At 39.2% G+C, this 19,019-nt stretch overlaps 1 protein-coding gene across 1 annotated transcript; it reads right to left on the reverse strand.

Moving 5' to 3' along the window:
• Positions 1-13,345: 13,345 nt before the first annotated feature.
• Positions 13,346-17,433, reverse strand: fign (fidgetin). Its single transcript, XM_067986784.1, has one exon. It carries the CDS (start codon positions 17,431-17,433, stop codon positions 15,148-15,150), a length of 2,286 nt encoding a protein of 761 aa, XP_067842885.1. The 3' UTR covers positions 13,346-15,147.
• Positions 17,434-19,019: the final 1,586 nt, after the last annotated feature.

Consider the following 19,019-nt stretch of genomic DNA (forward strand, 5'->3'; position numbering starts at 1 on the left):
AGGCATTATGAAGTATATCATTGTACAGAGTATTGCAAGAGGGTAAAGGTTTCTCTGTTCATTTTGTTCAATCAACCATTTAATCTGGAGCTATGCATATGTTTAAAATTTCAGAACTGATGGAAGCACACACTCATAGATTGTTGTAAAAGTGGAAAGATAGACAGCAAATATATCTTGAACTGCTCAAGAACACAACTTTGCAAGCAGTAAAAATGAATATGCTTTACACCGGAATGTTACTAGTGTGGGTTGGGTAATAGCAATAGGTGCCTAAAGGACTGGGAGTTGCCAAGAGAGATTAATAATTTACACATGTGTTTCCTAGCAAGCAGGATACAGCTGCTAGGCATTAACCCTCCTATGGGGCATGTAAAACAACAATCGATGAGAAGGGGTTAATATGACAAGTATTTGAAAGCACGAAAATGTATAAGGATGTGAAAAAAAATCAAACCTTTGAAAATGTAATTTAGATCATTTATATTAGATGTTGCTATGAGACATTTTTAAAAAATCTATCACTTAGTCTCAACACTAAACAAAGCATTATATAACATATATGAATTGCTTTGTGCTTTGTACAACATGAATATAAATCACCTAGTTATATAATCACTGACTACATCCATTATATTATTTTTAATATGACTGTGAAAAATGTGAGAGATATGAAAGATATTTGTGTTTGAAAATTGCTCTAAGACTATGTTCTTCAATGTTCCTCTGAAATGTTTTAAGTACTTCACAAAAACAAAATGGAGGAGACATCAAGAGCAATATTACACGATTGTGATGCTGGTAGCTGTTGCCTGTACAATCATGGCATTTTATTCAGTGGTGCACCCAATGATTTGTAGTGTGGTTATACACGACTGGTGTGTCTATTGCTGAATGTTCCAGGAATGACCACTCACAGTAATGGTAAAGCCTTTTCTCATGTATAGACTATAGATGCTTGTCTGGAATCTTGTCTCATCAGGGACAAGAGCGTTTAGCTGAGCAATTTTTTAAGTGTGCTATTAAAGTGGTCTTAGCAGCATCATTAGGTTGAAGCCCATGTGATACTGATTTTACACAAAATACTGCCAGTGCCACAATGTAAACAAATCATTTAGCTGTTCCCACCACTTCCTGCAGCTGTTGTGCCACAACAAGGAATAAAACAAATTGATTTTATTTAAAGTAGCTAAACTATTTCTATAGCACATATATCATGATGCAATTTTAAATGAATACAATGCTCTCCAAAATTTTGAATGATACTGCTTTCTTTCAGCCACATTAATGGTTTGTTACACAGCTCATTTAATTAGGTATATGTCATTCTTCTTTCATATTTTAGTTATTAACCTATCTTCTTTAAATGATTTCTGCAGCCTTTTCCAGCTGAGAAGATCACCAGGAAACTATTTCCACATGTCTGCAAATGCTGCTGTATAACTGGCTTCCAATAATGGCTCTTCGATTTTCTCTCTTCAGCCCTCACTATGGCAAAATACTTCCCATCACTTAGTGCTCGCCCAGTGATGATCTGGTCCAGATTGGGAACTCAAGACATGGGGAACTATAGGTATGAACTTGCATCCTAACGTTCCATGGCACAATGTGCGAGTACACCAACCCAAAACAATGTAGCTATATTTTTGGAGGACTAATACTGAAATACAAACCCAGGGATTATAGAATTCAAATTCCAACCTTTGTGACTCAAATTTTTGCATCATTTTTCAGCTCGGCCAGTCCCTGAGCGCAAAGAGCCGGAAAATATTTTTTAAAAGCCTGTTAAAATTATTTTTCTTCGGTCAAAATAACTTGACTATATCTAAAATCTTTATTTTTTTTACTTAGCTTTTTTAAGAACATGTGTAAGAAGACTGAAAAGAGGAAGCTAGTGAATGCTAATGAAAGTTAGACTACTAGAAATTACAATATTAGGACATAATCCGTCATGTATTGAGATTAATAGATTTCTGTATGTAAGTGCTGATCAACTTATTCAATACAATAAATTATCTGTTTCAAAGATTTTTTTTAGATCAACACATCAAATGAATCATTTCACAGGTTTTTTTCAGATAGTGGAGAAGTGCCAAAGGTGGCAAATCAGTAAGAGGAGAAATGTATTTTATTATTTAATCAGGAATTGATTATACTTTGGCAATGAGTCATAAAAATTGGATATAGCATTGGCTTACTTAAAGAAACAATGGTTGCCAAGGCTTGCATTTATCTGAACTGATTCAATAGATCGCTCTCTCTTGCTATGTGGAAACGGACTATCATACAGTTATGCTCAGAACTTTTACACTCCTGCACCATGGTAGAGAAAAAGAAATATTGTACTGTGAAACTAGTCAGAACTCAGAGATTGCAAACATATTTGTTCAAGATGTTTTATTTTGGTATTTTAATTTTTCTTGCTGAAAATTAACCTTAATTGGGGTTGATTCTTTTCATCTGTGATTCATTGTGGTTATGAATAATGTTGCTATAATAAAATAAGGAAATGAAACAATGATGAAACATTAACAGGAAAAATTGAAGCAGAATCTACTTTCTCCACCTAATGTTCCCAGTCGACTCAGTAAATACAATTGAATAGTACTTTATTTCATATGTTTTAAAATGGCCAATTTATCTGGCATCCTTCCTCCTTGCCTGGGTAATAGACAAGAACATCGCAACCCAAGTGCACTGCCACTATACAGCCGCAAGGTTGCTGGAATTTCTTGCTCCAGACAATTTACATAGCCTCCCAGAAAGTAGCAATGGTATTAGGCTCAGTAAAGCAAGGGGCTCAGTATAGCAAGGGGCAGTTCCAGACCTCTCAGCTCCAAGTCTGCCTGGGTGCATGGTGCCTTCTGGCTGCCAGTGGAAATCAACAGCAAGATAGTCTCAATAGGACATCAGGATCCTAGATGAGGTGGTGAGGTGGGGGGGGGGGGGGGCGGTGGGGGCTAGTGGAGGTTAAATTCAACTCTGGAAACATACCTGTAATTCTTTGGCCTGTCCCCGGGAATCCTGCAGACCCTCTGAGCATTCCCTGGGGGCAAGACCTTTTCTGTCGTATGCAAAAATGGGCACAAACAAGTTTATGCCCCATTGTCCCTTTAATTCTGTTAGTTTGGTGAGAAAACGCAAACAAATTTGTTTCATTAAAATTTCTGCAGATCGTTTGTGGGTCCATTGAATTTTGTTTCATGTCATCAATGAGAATAAAATTCACTGAGAATTACAGATAATGCAAATTAAATCTCATGAAAACTAAAATACATGGTGGCCGATTTTCACTGTCTCTGTCTCTGAGAATGGGGTGGTAGCATTCCAAAAATCGTGGTGCTGAATTTACCTCCCCGTTCCCACTCCCAATATGATCCTGGAATGGGCGGTCAGAGCGCCTGCCTGTTTCAGGCACGCCTCATTAAGGCATGCAAATCGGGGTCTTCTGACATATGTAGGACCCTGACGCCATTTTCAATACTAGTGAGCAGAGTATGCGCAGCGGACGCTCTGCCCATTGGTACCAGGCAAAGTGTGGCCTAACCAGCGGTCCTTAAAGGAATTGTTTCAGGCTGCTTACTAAAACATCAAAAGTAAGTTTTTTTTAAAGATTTTTATGGGGTCGGGGAGGAGCATGAACATGCTCTGTGTGGTCAGCACTGGTTCAACATTCACAGCTCACCACTTATATATGAATGAAACCCGACCATTAAAAAGTGCTCGGGCCTCTCACCAAGGACAGTGGGCAGGCTGTTCGATGGCTCCGTCTGCTGCCCACCTGATATCTGTCAATAATTAAATTCGATCCCCTTGGAGTGCATTATGTGTAATGTTTTTCAAAGTTTGCAGAATACATGTTTTATTATCCGTTAATATGGAATTGCATCAAATCAGAAAAAAGCTGTGCCCATTTTGCCAATGTTCAGTTATAGCCAAGTATCCTTCCAATCTCATTTGAATATGCCCAGACTTAAAATGGGTGTAAATGGGCATAAGTCAGCCTAAACAACGGGCCCAAGGAAACGCTGAACCCACACCACTTTATTTCTTCTTTCAGTCTTAAAATTTAAAGTTTCAACTTATTTAACCATCATTCATGCACATCAGGCACAGCATGTTTAAGAACCTGCAATTGGGAAAGCTTTTCAATTTTTAATGTGACATGTACTTTGCCATAAAAATGCATTAAAAGGAACAGATAATATGACCAGGTCTCAGTGAGAATAAATTTTTCTTAAACGCTCAAAAATTGCAATTAAAAGACCAGAAAAATGACTTGTTTCCTGCTGCGACTGAAAATCTGGATGCAATGTTGAGACCCCCCCACCCTGAACAAACGCAATTGTTGGGTACTCGCATTTGAGTCGGGGGCATGGTCAGCTTTGTGGGCGGAGATTCGTTTGGACGGAATGTTTGATGGATGGACGTAAAAGATCGTGGAAACTTGGGCGTATTGTAGTTACACGCGTAACTCACTTACGCCCTAAATTCTGCAATCTTTTAAGCCATGTAATTAGTTTGCACCCAGATTACATGTGCAGCTGGGCACAAAAGCGGAGGAAACTCCAGGGTTATGCCTTTAGGCGATATACATATCTAAATATGTGAATGTATGTTTAGATTGTTTAGATGTTGAAATATGGTTTCGATCACAATTAGGTACAGGCAGTATCATTTTCAACCATAATCTCAGAGAGCTATTTCTCATAATCTGTCTTTTTGTGTAAAATATATCTCAACCTTTTGCAATATCTCTTCCCTTCTTTCTGGTCTTGCCACATCACCTACCATTCTCTTGTTGAGAGGGTAGACGACCTGCTGCCGAGGCTTCGCCAGTGTTGATCTGTAAGAGTCCACCAGGAGGTGTATGAGAGTGCCCCAAGGGAATTTACAAACTGATAGACCTTGCCTCCTCTCAGTGTTTCTCTGACAGCCTGCCTGTGGCCAGGGACTCACCATGTGGGAAACTGTGATCTACACAAGCTTACCGGGCTACTTCTGATGAATATTATTCTCAGTATTCACGTTTTAAAAGTTTGTTTCATTTTTCCTTAATGTAAAATACCAGCCAATAAATGTTGCTTTGTTTGTGTAAAAGCAGATTGTTCAGCTCCTTGGCAGATGTAAACTCTGGAATTGATCAATATTTTGGTTTGGGAACTTAAAATCTTAAGCTTTTAAAAGCAGGTGGGTCCCTTGAAGGAAATCTCGAGTTGGACTTTATAAAACACAGAAATTTTATTTTAACAGCTTTGAGGCTACATAACTTCTCTTAATTGAAGGCTTGCAGCTGAATCCCTTTCTCTAATTTCTGTCCTTTTCTCTTCTATATTTGTTTTTATTTTACATTTGCAAACTGTATTTCTGTTTTATGCATGTTCCTCCTTTTTAAACCTTAATGGTAGCTATTTAGGCTATCCTTCTCTGTCACATAAATCTTTCCTTTCTCTCCCATTGTCAGTCCCCTCTTCTGGTTTCACTTTCAGTTTCTGTTTTCCAGCCTCTCCTTTCACTGGCCTCTAACAGTTGCTGTGCACTTTCTTGTGTTTCTGACCACACCCCAAACTCTTTTATAAGACCTCCCAGTCTCACGCAAATCCTCCCTTGCTCTTGCTTGGAGCCCAGGCACTCCAATGCTGACCTTTACACCCAGATGTACTCTTTGCTCATCTCTAATGTCACTGCTGCAGTAAAGTCTTCACGGGGTCCTAAAGGCTTCTCTCTGTAACTAAAACGCAGAGGAGCACATAAGTCTTCCTCACAGTTAATTAACGCTAACTGATTAGAAGTGCTAAATATTTGATCTGTATCCATGAAGACTTTACTCACATTAACACGGTAATTTGAGTAGCGCTGTGGTTATGGTGTGAGAAGGCAGGCAGATAATTTGATCTTAAATGGCCATAGACTAAAATTATGCTGTAAAATATTTTCCTTGAATGGGATTTCGCTTATAAAGCTAATTTAACTGTTTGTGTATATTGTATGTAAATAGAATGATTTTCCATATCAAAATATTTTAGACCATAATTTGAGTCCCTGGCTATTCAAGATCAAGGGAGGGTATGATCTTTTCAAGAATAGATCTCAACTTCATGTGATTTGATGTATCCCAATGTTTGCAAGACAGCAATGCAACATTAACTGTTTTAAGTTTGAAAATATAGTTGATCAGTATTTTATTCACTATATATTAAATTGTCAATTTTTTATAACAGTAGAACATATAAAATTCATTAGATTTACCCAACTATAGAATGGTTGTTCCCATCAGAACTGCATAACACCCTAATACCTGAACTATTTTCCTGACAGTTAAAATCAGCACAATTAGATGCAGAAAATTAATAAAATACCACAATATGTTTATTGCCCCAGAATTAACAGAATAATTTATACTTCCTTCATGGCATATAATAGATGCATTTTTTGGCTGCAGTTACATGATTGCTAAAATAAATTCCCTTAATATGATGTAATGGTAGCATTTGCTAATGGTGGGGTATATAATGGAGTTCTAAAATCATCCTTTCAGAGTTTCCACTAATTATTGACCATCAGTGCAGTGGTATGTCATTTTTTTCAGCATTACATGATTAATCAAGAAAATTACAGTGCAAATGCTGTACCACAGCTCTGTGAATACACTACACAATAAGAGGCAATGAATAACAAAATACTTGGATTTATTTAATAAACATTTATGTTGTTTCTCTTCGAGTATTTCTGGCGTAAATCTTGCACTCTAATATGACACCAGCAGTGGACATTCAGTTGCTGCCAAATTAATAATAAAAGTATTGACTTATTATTGTTGCTCCTACTGTATTCCAAAGAAAGCTAAGTTATCATAATTAACACATGCTAATTGAGGTTATGTTTATTGGTAATTATATTTTGGGAGCAATTTTAATTCCTGTTTATCTTGACCACGTAGGCATTTGACCTCCAGTAAACATCATACGAAGATTTATATTCTGCAGAATATCTTCTCCATCAAGCTATATGAAGGGCTCACATCGCCAATTTGCTCTCATATATTGGCTGCTTCAGTGGTTGTGGTTTTTCTGTCTAGTGCAGCGTGAGAGAAATGCTCTGGTTTGCAGCAGTCTTTAATGTAAAAGAACCGTGGCACTAATGAGTGGTTTGTCTAGTGTTCTTAACCTTATCAGCAGCCCCTGAAGTGATAAAGGCCTCACCATTATGTGCTGAAAGGTGTTGATAATTCTCAATCTCGATATAGGAAGAGGGCTTTTTGTCACCTTTCAGAATACATGGTTAAACTAAGCAAGACTGCTCACAATTACCATGCCAGTCTCTGTTCTATGAAGTGGACAGCTACAGGCAATACAGAGAAGTAGGCAGGCGGGGGCCTCTCTTGTCATGGCAAGAATTATTGCCTGGTGTCTAATAGAGTAAGGGCCACTTACAGTGTCATGACTTCTGTCCTGAAAAATGGAAAAATCTAAAAATTGACAGGACAGAAAGGAATGACTCTTCTGGTGTCTCACAGCTAATAATGACCACATGAAGTAGACCTGCACGCTGCAGTGTGAAGTGAAAGAGGTTGCCTCTCTTCCTTAAGTAGAAAAAAAAGTGGCAAGACATCAGAGAGTTCTGAGTGCTGGCCACAGCAGGGTTATGGAATGAGGAACACTGGACATCATTGTCTCAGTGCACCACAAGCAGATCCAAAGGCAACAATAAAAATGATCAGTTGAATGGTTAAAGATGGCCGAATGTTTGAAGAGATGAAGATGTAATTTTGTCCCCGTTCCCAGAGGATCTGAATTAAATATGACTACAGGGCTTAATCAAATAGCTAGTCACCAAACAACAGCCGAGACTGCATTTTTTATTCCTAGCATGCTTTCTCCAGTTACATTACTTATGCAGAGGTTTGTCAGCAGTGTGCATTATTAGCGCTTTAGAGATAAAACTTTAAGTGTGCTCCCAATTAGCACAACAGTGACCATGTACAGTGCCTGTGCTTAATGCGTGCTCTCAGAGAGAAGCTAGTTATGAAGGTCTGAGAAAATGAAACAGCTTAAGCATTCATTTTGAATGGAGAGACAGCTCCTATTAACATTTAACAGCATTTGTGCAACTCTGTGCGGAGGTTATGATGCAAATGAGGAAGAATTAAAAGTGGCCAGGGGTTTGTCATTGATGGATTGCAGTCTGGCGGTGTTCACACTTCTGTTGTGTCCATCATAAGCGATTACTGTGTAATTAAACCTTATTTCTCTACTCTCCAGTGCATAATTACTTTGTGAATGTAACCATCATCTAAAAGCTACCAAAATGCTTTAGCATTTAGTCTTGCAGTCAGTTCTACCCAGTGTCAGATATAGCCATCAGACAGTGCAAAGGAACTGTCACTTTTAATAAGAGGCAAAAAATTAAATGAAACAGTATGCTTATTACAGAAAAATTAGGCTTTCAAGTGGTAGAGTCCTTTTGTAATTTGCATAATTTATTCTTTTTCACAGCAGCAAGCTTCGGGCAATTTTCCTCACATTTAAATAGATCGCACATTTAAGGCTACTTAAGTAAAATTATCACTTTGCATATTTTAATTGTTGAGAAGAAAGTGAATAGAAAGGTCTGCAGCACGGACTTTTGAGTCGGTCAGATGAACGACTGTCTGATTTCTGAGCCCAGCGCTGTTCCACTGCAGATAACCCTGCAGTTCAGACATCCACATGCATTTCATCAGCATGCAAATACAGCTTGAAGGAGTGTAACAAGTGGATCTTTGATATTTACAAACTAGCCACTAATAACCAGAATGTAATTTGCCTGACACAAGCATAGATTCTGTTATCTCAGCTCTGTGGACGCCCATAGGTGCTTTCGTTTTTAGATTGCACCTTCTTATGAAGGCCCTGCTTGACTGAAAGTAATACTGTGTGCGAATGTATACATTTTACGAGAATTCCTTACAGCTGAGTATACTGCTTGTATGCATGGCCCGAAGGCCAGGAATTCCAGGCCACTGAGGCTGATAGCAGCTCTGTTTCAGCTAGGACTAAGGAGCAGGAAGTGCTGAGGATCTAGAAAGGGAGCAGAGGAAAATTCTGTGGCTTCTCATCAGCAGGACAGGAAAAGAAATACAGATGTCTCTGATTTGGATGATAACATAACACTCAGCATTGTGAAGCCAATATTACGACTTTCCCCCCAAAAATGCTGCAAATAACTAACTTGGCTTTGCATAAGATTGTTTGCTGATTAGAAATGCACCAATAAATACTGGAGTATGCAAACAGTTTTTAGTGTTGGATTTTATAACTGTGAGACAAGCTGTTGGGCAGGTTAAAAAAAAATGTTCATCAGCAAATCATTAATTAATTACATTTTAATGTACCTGAAGCAGCTACTAAAAAGAACATTCAGAAGTTTATCAAAAATGAAGTGCAACCCAATGTATGTAAATGTCTCAGCACAAGCTAGTCACAATTGTGTTGTCTTAGTAATGTCATATGCCTATGCGTGTCCTCGCACCAAAAAATTATTATCCTATTAATACAAACAGATCTACACCTAACAACGTATATCTGTTTTATTATAAATTGAATTTTGAGTTTTAAAAAAATAGCCCACTGAAGACTAGAAGACCTTTTTCATTTCTCAGCAGTGCTGTTTTCTCATCATATTTCAGATTGAATTATGCTTGGAAGTGTGCAATTCCATATTTTACGTACCATATTCTGGGATATAAATTCAGATTTCTGTAAGATTTGACTTGGGAAGGGGTCATAAAATTCAGGTATTTGTAAAGCCAAATCTAAAAAATCAAATGCTGATTCCACTGGCCAGCATAGCAGTCTCTCCCTGAACCACCAAGGAATACAGACACATACTCACCTCTACACTGGCAGGGATCAGATGCAGACACGTCCCCCCTCCCCCAGGCTGATCAGCATTCCAATGTCACCAGGGAACATGGATGCATGCTTGCCACTAGATTTCCAGGTATTGAATGCACTCTAGATATCCTGGGAAAACTGATGTATTTTTGTCACTAGATCTGCAAGGATTGAATGCCCTCCTGCCCTGGAAAATAGACTCATCCTTTAGATTGAAACACTGCAACCACCCACTACTTCACCAGGTTAAAAAACGGAAAAACATTTAATTACAAACTAAAACATTAAGATCTACCTTTGCTGCATTGGTTCCAGACATGAAACAGCAGCTGCTCATCCATCACCCGTCCTGACAAGTGGGAATCTAATGGTTGGACACACAGAAGGATGTCCATCTGTACATGCGCCATACCATTTATTAAAGGGACAGGCCAACTAAACCCAAATGAACTGAGCATATGGGTCACTTCAGGGTTTGAATTTGGTTCAGTTCTCATCCATGTAAAAGCCAGATTCGGATCACATGCAATAGTCATAGCAGGCGTTAGAAAGCTACTGTACCATCTAGCAACAGCAATCCGATAATGCTGTAACTACACAAACAAGTGGCTATTTTTTCTTTACAAATAATTGTGAAGAGAGATGACAGGCACTACACAGCAATGGTAGCAGGGCCCGGGAAAATTTGAACCTTTTATTATTTTTGAATATGGTGGGAATAGTTTCACAGTCCTCCAAAGGACTAACTTTCCTCTTAATTTTCATTGTATCACTCTGCCTTGCATGTGTGCGAAGGAAATTGAAATCCACAACCTTTCATATTCAGAATTTTATTTGAGGTATGCTTGTTCTTTTCTGTTTCCATATTTAGTAGCATAGCCATATACAACAAATTGTACAATAGAGAAAACTTTTCATAAAAATATCTGCCTTGAACCACAAATTTTCTTTTAATGGTCACTACTTAAACTAGTTATTCTATATGAAAATTTACTCCAATAATTTCCCTGTGGTAGCAAGTAATTATGAAAAGAAAGATTCTATGTGGCTAGATAATATAATAGGATTCGGCACTGAATTTCCAGACTACAGTGCCTCACTACTTCCTAGGACTGAGATGCAGAGGTTTACAATGATACTGCACCAATGAGGACAAAATGCATTGCAACAATTTCAGGAACTCAGTCGAGATCTCCAATTTAATTGTAAAGCAGTTTCCTATGCACATACATTCAACCATATAATGATCCCATCACATCAGCAACTGAAAAAACAGTTTAAACCAGAAATGTTTCATTTACACAAATAATGTTCACAAATGATGTGAATGTATTAATTGACCTTAATCTTAATTAATGATATTGTGCAGCCTAAAAGATGCTAAAGTCTTTACACAGTGTGGTAAAGACAAATTTGGTTTCAGCAGATACAAAATAATACATACATATATTTTAAAACCTGCTGAAAATATTTATATTTTATGATACTGTATAGGACTTTTATGTCTATAGGAGGTTATCTCTTTTAAAAAAAAGTTAATTTAGGGGATCAAGTATTTTCTTTAAATTTTATTACAATCCTTAATTGTTATTCATTCGATGGGCCAGAATTAAATATGACATACAAATTATTTGTAGCGCTTATGACTACACAAAAAGGCATATACAGTAACAAACATCCTATAGAAATAGTCTGGTCGTGAGTAACATTTTCCAGTCCAACAATATCACCAGTAGGTGTGCATTATCTACACGGCCACACTTTCCTAATGCTTCCTATCATTTAGGTTGATAATACTGTTCAGTGTAATGACAGTCTTTCTGAGGTAGACTGTTCCAAGTTCAAGGACAAGTCTTTTATTTTACAAATGCATGACATTCAAAAAGGACATAAAATAATAAATACTACATGTACAATATGTAGCAATGAGGTAGAAATGGTTACAAAGAATGCAACAATGTTTGAATTTACAACAGATGTAGGATAAAAGAAAATTCTGAGTGGCTAAACTGCAAATAACATTTTTTAAGCTCTTTCACAATAGTAGCTTTATGATGTTAAAACAGGAATGACTGTGCTCAAAACACTTCATAGGACCATTTTAAATACTGAACATTCTGTTCTATCATTTCATTTTTCTCAGTCCCGCAGCATGGCTGACCCAAACTGCCTACATTGTAGCTATCATAAGGACTCAGATGTGCCATCCTTCCATTTTAAATTGAACTGCCTTTAACAATGCTGTGTATTGTGCTACACTACTAGTGTTACATTTAAGAACGGGGAAGAATTTAGAATGACAGGCAATGACTGTGTGCTGTAACAGGAACAGCTGATTAGGACTGGGGAAGGAGGTAGAATGTGCCATTGTAATTAAATGCTGCCTATCTCTGTGCTATAAAGTGTTTGTGTAAAATTTAACAATGATTCAAAAACATAATACAGACTTTCATTGCCTGACACACTTCAGCATCTCTGGCTGAATGACCTCCAGCACAACATTAAACCTATTTACACTTCAAGAGCATGAGTGCTGACTAAAGAGCTTTCACAAATCAAACTAATTTCACATTCTGTTAATTAGTTTAGACGGTCAGAATTTAAATTACTGTTAGAAATACTGGGCTGTTAAGAAAATTCTGGAAACAAATAAATTCTACACTGCTGTTCTTTTACTTTTCATGAATTGATAATGAACCAAAAAAAATTAAAATATGTTTAAAAAGAGATAAAATATGAAATTTTATTTTGGGGCAAAATAATTTATATCTTCCACCAATAAGCCACAAACTTTGATTTCCACGTTACATTCACAAGAGACTATAAATGATTAAGTATACATGTGGAAAACCCATGCTAATTTTATCTTTCTTTTTAATAACTGCAGTCTGATGGCATGCATTGGTTGAAATGCTATGAAATTTTTAATTTTAAAGCCTGTTTGGATATAACATGGATGCACAATGTCACATTTAGGTGGCACATTAGGGTGGAATTGCCCACAGTGCTGATGTCTGTAATTACACTTTCATTTCACTCCAAAATAATCCATGCTAAAGAAAATATTACAACCCATTATTAGTCTTCCAATTCGTGGGTTAGCTGGAATTATTGAATTAAGTTTCACTTCGTCATTTCCAATAAATGCATCAAGACTGAAATAAAAATCTAGTTTGAAAGCAGACACCAAAATTAATGGTTAACCTAAAGACAACAAAAAGGGGCAGCACAGTGCATTGGCAAACTTTAAGAGAAATATTGATTTTAGACTGTAGCTTGTTTTAATTTTTTTGTCAGAAGGATACTCTGAGATTCTAATTAAAATGAGCTTTTTCCACAAAAATAATACATGGGGCAAAACCTAACTTCTTTATCTTCTAGTTTGACGTTCTCAGTGCAGATTTTTAAAAAAAATGCTTTTAAACTTACATTATTTAATGGCAACACAAAGTACCAGTGCTTTGCAACAGTTCTTTAACTGTATAAAATAAAGAATTGGAAAAAAATACATTCAGCAGCGAGCAAGACTGTTCTGCTCATGCAGTCACAAGCTTTGGGGCAGCTGCAGCCTAAGCTACTCCTGTTCAGAGACATTACCCAACATCAATCAGCTGTCAAAAACAAAAAGTTGCACATAAAGCATTAAAGGATAAAAAGAAAGACAATACAGGAGGGGTGATAAAAATGCCACACATGCCAGCTAATAGTTGTTCCAGAAAGAACACTCCACAGAATGTGTGGCTGAAGGAGGGAGAAACGTGAAGCTCACTTGAGGGAAAATTAGCAGCTCACAGAAACTTGTTCTGCAGGTTAGCATACCAAAGTGTAATCTGACTTCCAAAAAACCCCCTAATAATCTGCTTTCAGAGAGAATATAACAAAACTGAGGTAGAACAGAAAGCAGGACACACTTCCTCCTTGGACTTCAGCACATCTATGAGGAATGGTAGTTAAATTAATCTGTAACTGAACACAAAATGTTATTTTTTCTTCAGTGTACTGAAAATCTTGCACACATTTTCATGCTTAGCTACTGCTTATCCAGCAGCCAGCCAACTGCCTGCCACATGTAGCTCTGTGACCCATGACCTTCCAACTTTGACATATAATGAACCCTTCCCCACCCCCATCTCAACAACCTAGAAGCTACAACTGTAACCAGTCGGCAGTGGCTTGAAGGTCAACAGTCATAGTTCACAGCTAAGTGTGCCTTTCAGATAGTAGTGAACCACCAAATAAAAAATATGAAAAATTATTTCCCCAAATACTTAATTATTAAAGTGGCTTTCAATTAACATGTGCACCTCCTGACTGGGTACTGCAGCTACTGTAAGATCACAAACATTATTGTCAGTTGCTAAAGTTCACTAAGATGAAGAGGAGCTTGGGCTGAATTTACCCCCAAGTTGGAAAGCAATCACTTTCACAATAAGGATTCATCCTTCTGTTTAAGCCTGGAACAGCTAAACAGTGTAAAAGGTTCTGACGGACCACTTCAGAATAAACCTGGATACATTCAAAGTCATCTCCTCGCTATTTTTTTGAGGTAAACATACAGTAATATTAGTAATGAGAAACCCAGCCTATGACTCTCAGCAGTACATAGTGCTTTCAACACATTCCTTTGAGGTACAAATCACAATCACTTTCCTGAGTATTTGCGGACAGAACATTAAAAGAACTGAACTGCTAAAATTAAGGTCCAGATTATCAATACCCTGCTTTAACTGTTCTCAGGTGATACTGCAGAACAGACAGGATTGAGGAACACTGTTGTCCTAAGAATGGCAAAAGCTGGCTAGCCACCTCCTATTACAACCGTTCATTTCTCAATAAACATTTAGTTCAAAATTGTTTAAAGTTAAAGCTCTTGTATTAGCACATGCCACCTACTGAATTGTGAGGCAAACAAAAAAATAAAGCACCACTTCAGGCACTTGACAGCAACTGAATCTCAAGAACAGCAGAATGGAATCAACACAGAGGGTTCCTGTCCTTTGAAAACAACCCACTTTTCTCTGCACCTTGGTGAGCGTCGTCACGTTTGAGCAGAACTAAGCATCAACATAAGCTTTTCCATATACAGCTTACATGTGAGTAGCTCTGACTTTTTGCGCTCTTCCTTCAAGTTTACCCTGACTCTCAGTCATATGCCAAGGTCACTGTTGGCTCCTCAGTACCTTTTTCAACTGTAATACTACTGAAAAAGGGGTTTCTAATCCCTATGTAGCACATTACTGTGACCAATGATCACTGCATATTCACAGGCTTATCATTGGCTGCAGCCAAACATTTTGTTCCATTCAACATACACGTCCAGCTCTTTCTGGGAAATACTTGGCTGGATCTTGCAAAAAGCATTATCAAAGTCCTGGTAAGTGATTGGCCTCAACTGATTAGGCATGATGGCTGAAAGGTCTGTGCCCTGCATGGCATGGAGAGGGCCTACCATTGCTTCCTGACACAGTCGAGCCGCATCCAAGCCAGAGAAGCTCTCAGTACGCTGCACAATCAGTGCAATCTCCTTGTCACTGAGGCAGTAGTTGTGCTGTGAAAGCAAGTGTATTACCATCTGGTGCCTTGCTGTACTATCAGGTAATGGGATTAAAAGTCGTTTCATAAAGTATCTGCGACCAGCTTCATCTATTTCTTCTGGTTTACTGGTGGCACAAATTACCACAACCTGATCCTCCGCAGAGGTCACTGAAGTGTCCAGCTGCATGAGCAGCTCTGTTTTAATACGGCTGATGGGACTGGGCTCTTCATTCACTTGTGACGAAAGAAGCAAATCAACTTCACTGATGAAAATGACAGAGGGCTGACGACAGCGTGCCACAAGGAAAGAGGCCTGAATGATTTTGTCCCCTTCCCCCAGCCACTTTGAAATAAGTGCTGAGCCATTGATCCTGAAGAAGGTGGCACCCAGCTGACTAGCTATGCACCTGCCCAATAGCGTTTTGCCTGTTCCTTGAGGACCGAAAAAAAGGATGCTTCTAGGTAGAGCGCTGAGTCCGGTAAAAACATCAGGCCTCAGTATGGGCCATAAAACCTCCTCTTTTATAGCTGCCTTGGCCATTTCAAGTCCTGCTATGTCACTCCAGTCTATTGGAGGCCCCTGGTTTATAATTTCATTGGTTACAAGTTCTATGAGGTGTGAGTCAGTGTTCTTCAACTGTTCATCAGCTGGCCGGTTAGATGAGGTAGCTGCACGAATGCCTGGGCCTTGTAATGGATGTGGGAGGAGCTGTCTGTGCTCATCACTGCGTTCATTCATTACTGGAGAGGTGAATTTTCCGAAAGATTCAGTTGATCTTGATGGTCCCAAGGAATTTTTACTAGCGCTGTACGAGGGGGGCGTGAGGGCCCTGTTTGACTGGCTGCTGAATTTTCTTTGCTGATCAGTGACTATCAGCTGTTTTGTTGGTTTAAATGCTAGAGATGCCGACTCAGCACTCCTGTCAAAGCCATTTCCTCTGCTTGTGTTTGAAATGCTATTATCTGGCATTCTGTACATAGGGCTCTGCGCAGTCCGCTGTTGTCCATAATTGTAATTTCCATAGCTGGGGTCCATTTCTCCCTGCCCTGCCATGTAGAAAGCTTTTCTTTTCAGGGAATTGGCTGAACTGTTACTAAGTGGTGATGGAGCAATTGGTGGCAAGCCATGACTCTGGTAACTGTAGCCTGGTACAGTGGTTGGAGGGAGAGGAGTTGGAGCAGCGATGCCTGATGGCAGATAAGCAGAGGGAGGTGGGGCTGCACCAGGACTGTAGCCAGGGCCAACAGGCGTCTGTGGGGGGTAGCCAGCCGAAGGGTAATTATACACAGTGCCCGAAATGTTGGAGGAGCCTGCACTATAGCCAGAGACTAGGGAAGGGGGAGGGGGAGGAGGAGGAGGAGGAGGAGGCTGCAGAAGGCCAGAACTGTGCAAAGGTGATGGATGAGGTGATGGAAGTGCTGGGGCTGACTGGCTGCTGTAACTTGAATGCAGATAAGAGCCATTGTAAACTGTGGCATATTCCTGAGATGCGCCAACTGGTGGGAGCCCAGAATGGAGGCTGGGTACAGTGTGACTGCCGCAGGTACTGCTGGAATAGCTTGGTTCTGGCAGGTTGCTGGCTACTCCAGGAGAGCTCCCAATATTGCCAGAAGCATCTGTCGGTGGAAGGGCAGAGGTCACTCCTGATTTACTCGCAGTTATGACATCCGGAACACAGCTCATAGGGTACACACCTTCAGAGTTCACTGAAGATTGCCATGACTCGCCTTCATTTTTCCGTCCATTAACCAGTCCTGGTGGCCCCTCTGAGTAGCTGCTTAAGATAGATCGCTCATTGGGGCCTTCTAAAATTCCAGAGTATTTCTCTGCATATTTTTTCAGCAGGTTTGAGGCAGTCAGTGCAGAGATATCGTCGTTGGCCCAGGCATACTGATAGGTGCGTTGCAGATGACCTCTGAACACGTCTGCTTTGTGAGCTGGAGAACGAGTGGTGGAGGAGATATCAAAGTGCTGTTCCGGCCACTGGCTCAGAGGCTGGGCATGCTCCGGCGTCCACTGCATCTTCAAGCCTGCAAAAGACAACATTTCAATCCATTAAAAACTGATGCTTTGAATGCTGACTTAACTTACAGCAGCACTGAAAGCTTACACAAGTTTATACTGTGACTATTGAGCCTACGTGACTGCAAACCTTTCACCATTGACGATAACTTCTCGTTAAGTATTCAAATTTTTATTTATCTTAAAAAGTCCCCTACACTAAAGCTGTGAAGCTGCCCAATAATCGTTTTTCTGCATGCATGGCAAGCAGCAAAAGAAGTCTAACTGAGAAAAAGTTCTTTCTAAACACCATCTACCATGAAGGTATTTAACTCTTTGCGACGGAGGCTAAAATCAATAACGTCCAGTCATGGCACCGGCTTCCATCCTTCGCCTCGGGCTCGATGATTGGCAGGTACTTGGAGATGAAGGTCAGCAGCACAAGAACACAAAATGTGCGACTGAAACCAACTCCCGATTGGAAAAAGTTACATCTCTTCAGGAGGGATTTAACAAAGGAATAAAATATTTTTATGGTAACCTTCATCAACTTCTACCTACATGGGAAGGAATTATAGCAGAGCACAGGGTCCAGTGCACATTTAAATTTCAATTAGTTTTAAATTACTTTATGGCTGCACAACCTTTTAAATTTTTTGTGTGTTAAATTTACATTAAACAACGGCAATACAGGTTTCGTTAGAAAATAGCTGCTAATAATTCTTATTTTGTCTAAGGCTATCATGATAATTACATATAAAAACACCGCAAAATCATTTACAGCAAGCTTGCAATACTAGGGATAACATTACATTTGTCTTTATAATTTACAAAAACAACATTAATTACCCCATCCCACAGCAGAGCATGTTACTGAAAAGCAATCAGAGAGGCAGCATTTTCTGGTCGCTTCTTAATACAGTTTCAGTTTTCTTTCTAATACAAAATATGAGACACAGCTGACATATCACTTCTAGGATACCTTTCTGATTTTATACCGAACACCTAGTTAGCGCGGTATAATGCACCCAGTGCAGAACAATATGACACAGACATTTCAGGTCATTCTATAATCCAACTCTCATCTGAGTGGTCTGAGACAGTTTCAAATCTGCTTCACAGAGTGCAGCAAAGCAATCTCCCAGGCAGCGCTCCATCGCTTTCATCACACAAAGCCTACAACTCGGCATGAATTACAACTGGCCCTTTTGCTTCTTAGTCCTGTTGTCGAAGCTCTGAAAAAACAAGCGTCACTTGTCTGCCAGTCCTCTTTCTTTAGCAGCCTTCAGGGTACAAAAGGCACTGGGCAGCCTAATCCTGCCGTTCTCACACCAACACCACAGACTCAAACACTATTTATGAAGCTGAGCAGAGATATTTAAGGTTACTTTATATCTGTGGCACAATGTGCAATAATGTTATATTTCATTCCCTCAAATCCTCAAATACATAGACAGAGATCTCCAAAAGCTTCAGCTAACTGTTTCCAAGTCTTACCTGGGCATGGCACACATTACTGTTTTGGGTGCAGCTGTATCAACAGGCTCCCTTAATCTCGATCATATTACAAAAAGTGATTTTTCACGAACAGTCCAGTGCCCTCTGGC

Source organism: Heptranchias perlo, chromosome 7 (genome assembly GCF_035084215.1).
Source record: "Heptranchias perlo isolate sHepPer1 chromosome 7, sHepPer1.hap1, whole genome shotgun sequence".
NCBI classification, from domain to species: domain Eukaryota; kingdom Metazoa; phylum Chordata; class Chondrichthyes; order Hexanchiformes; family Hexanchidae; genus Heptranchias; species Heptranchias perlo.

What these genes read in the sequence shown, in the direction of transcription:
- fign (XM_067986784.1), bottom strand. Translation starts at nt 17,433, where the DNA reads ATGCAGTGGACGCCGGAGCATGCCCAGCCTCTGAGCCAGTGGCCGGAA.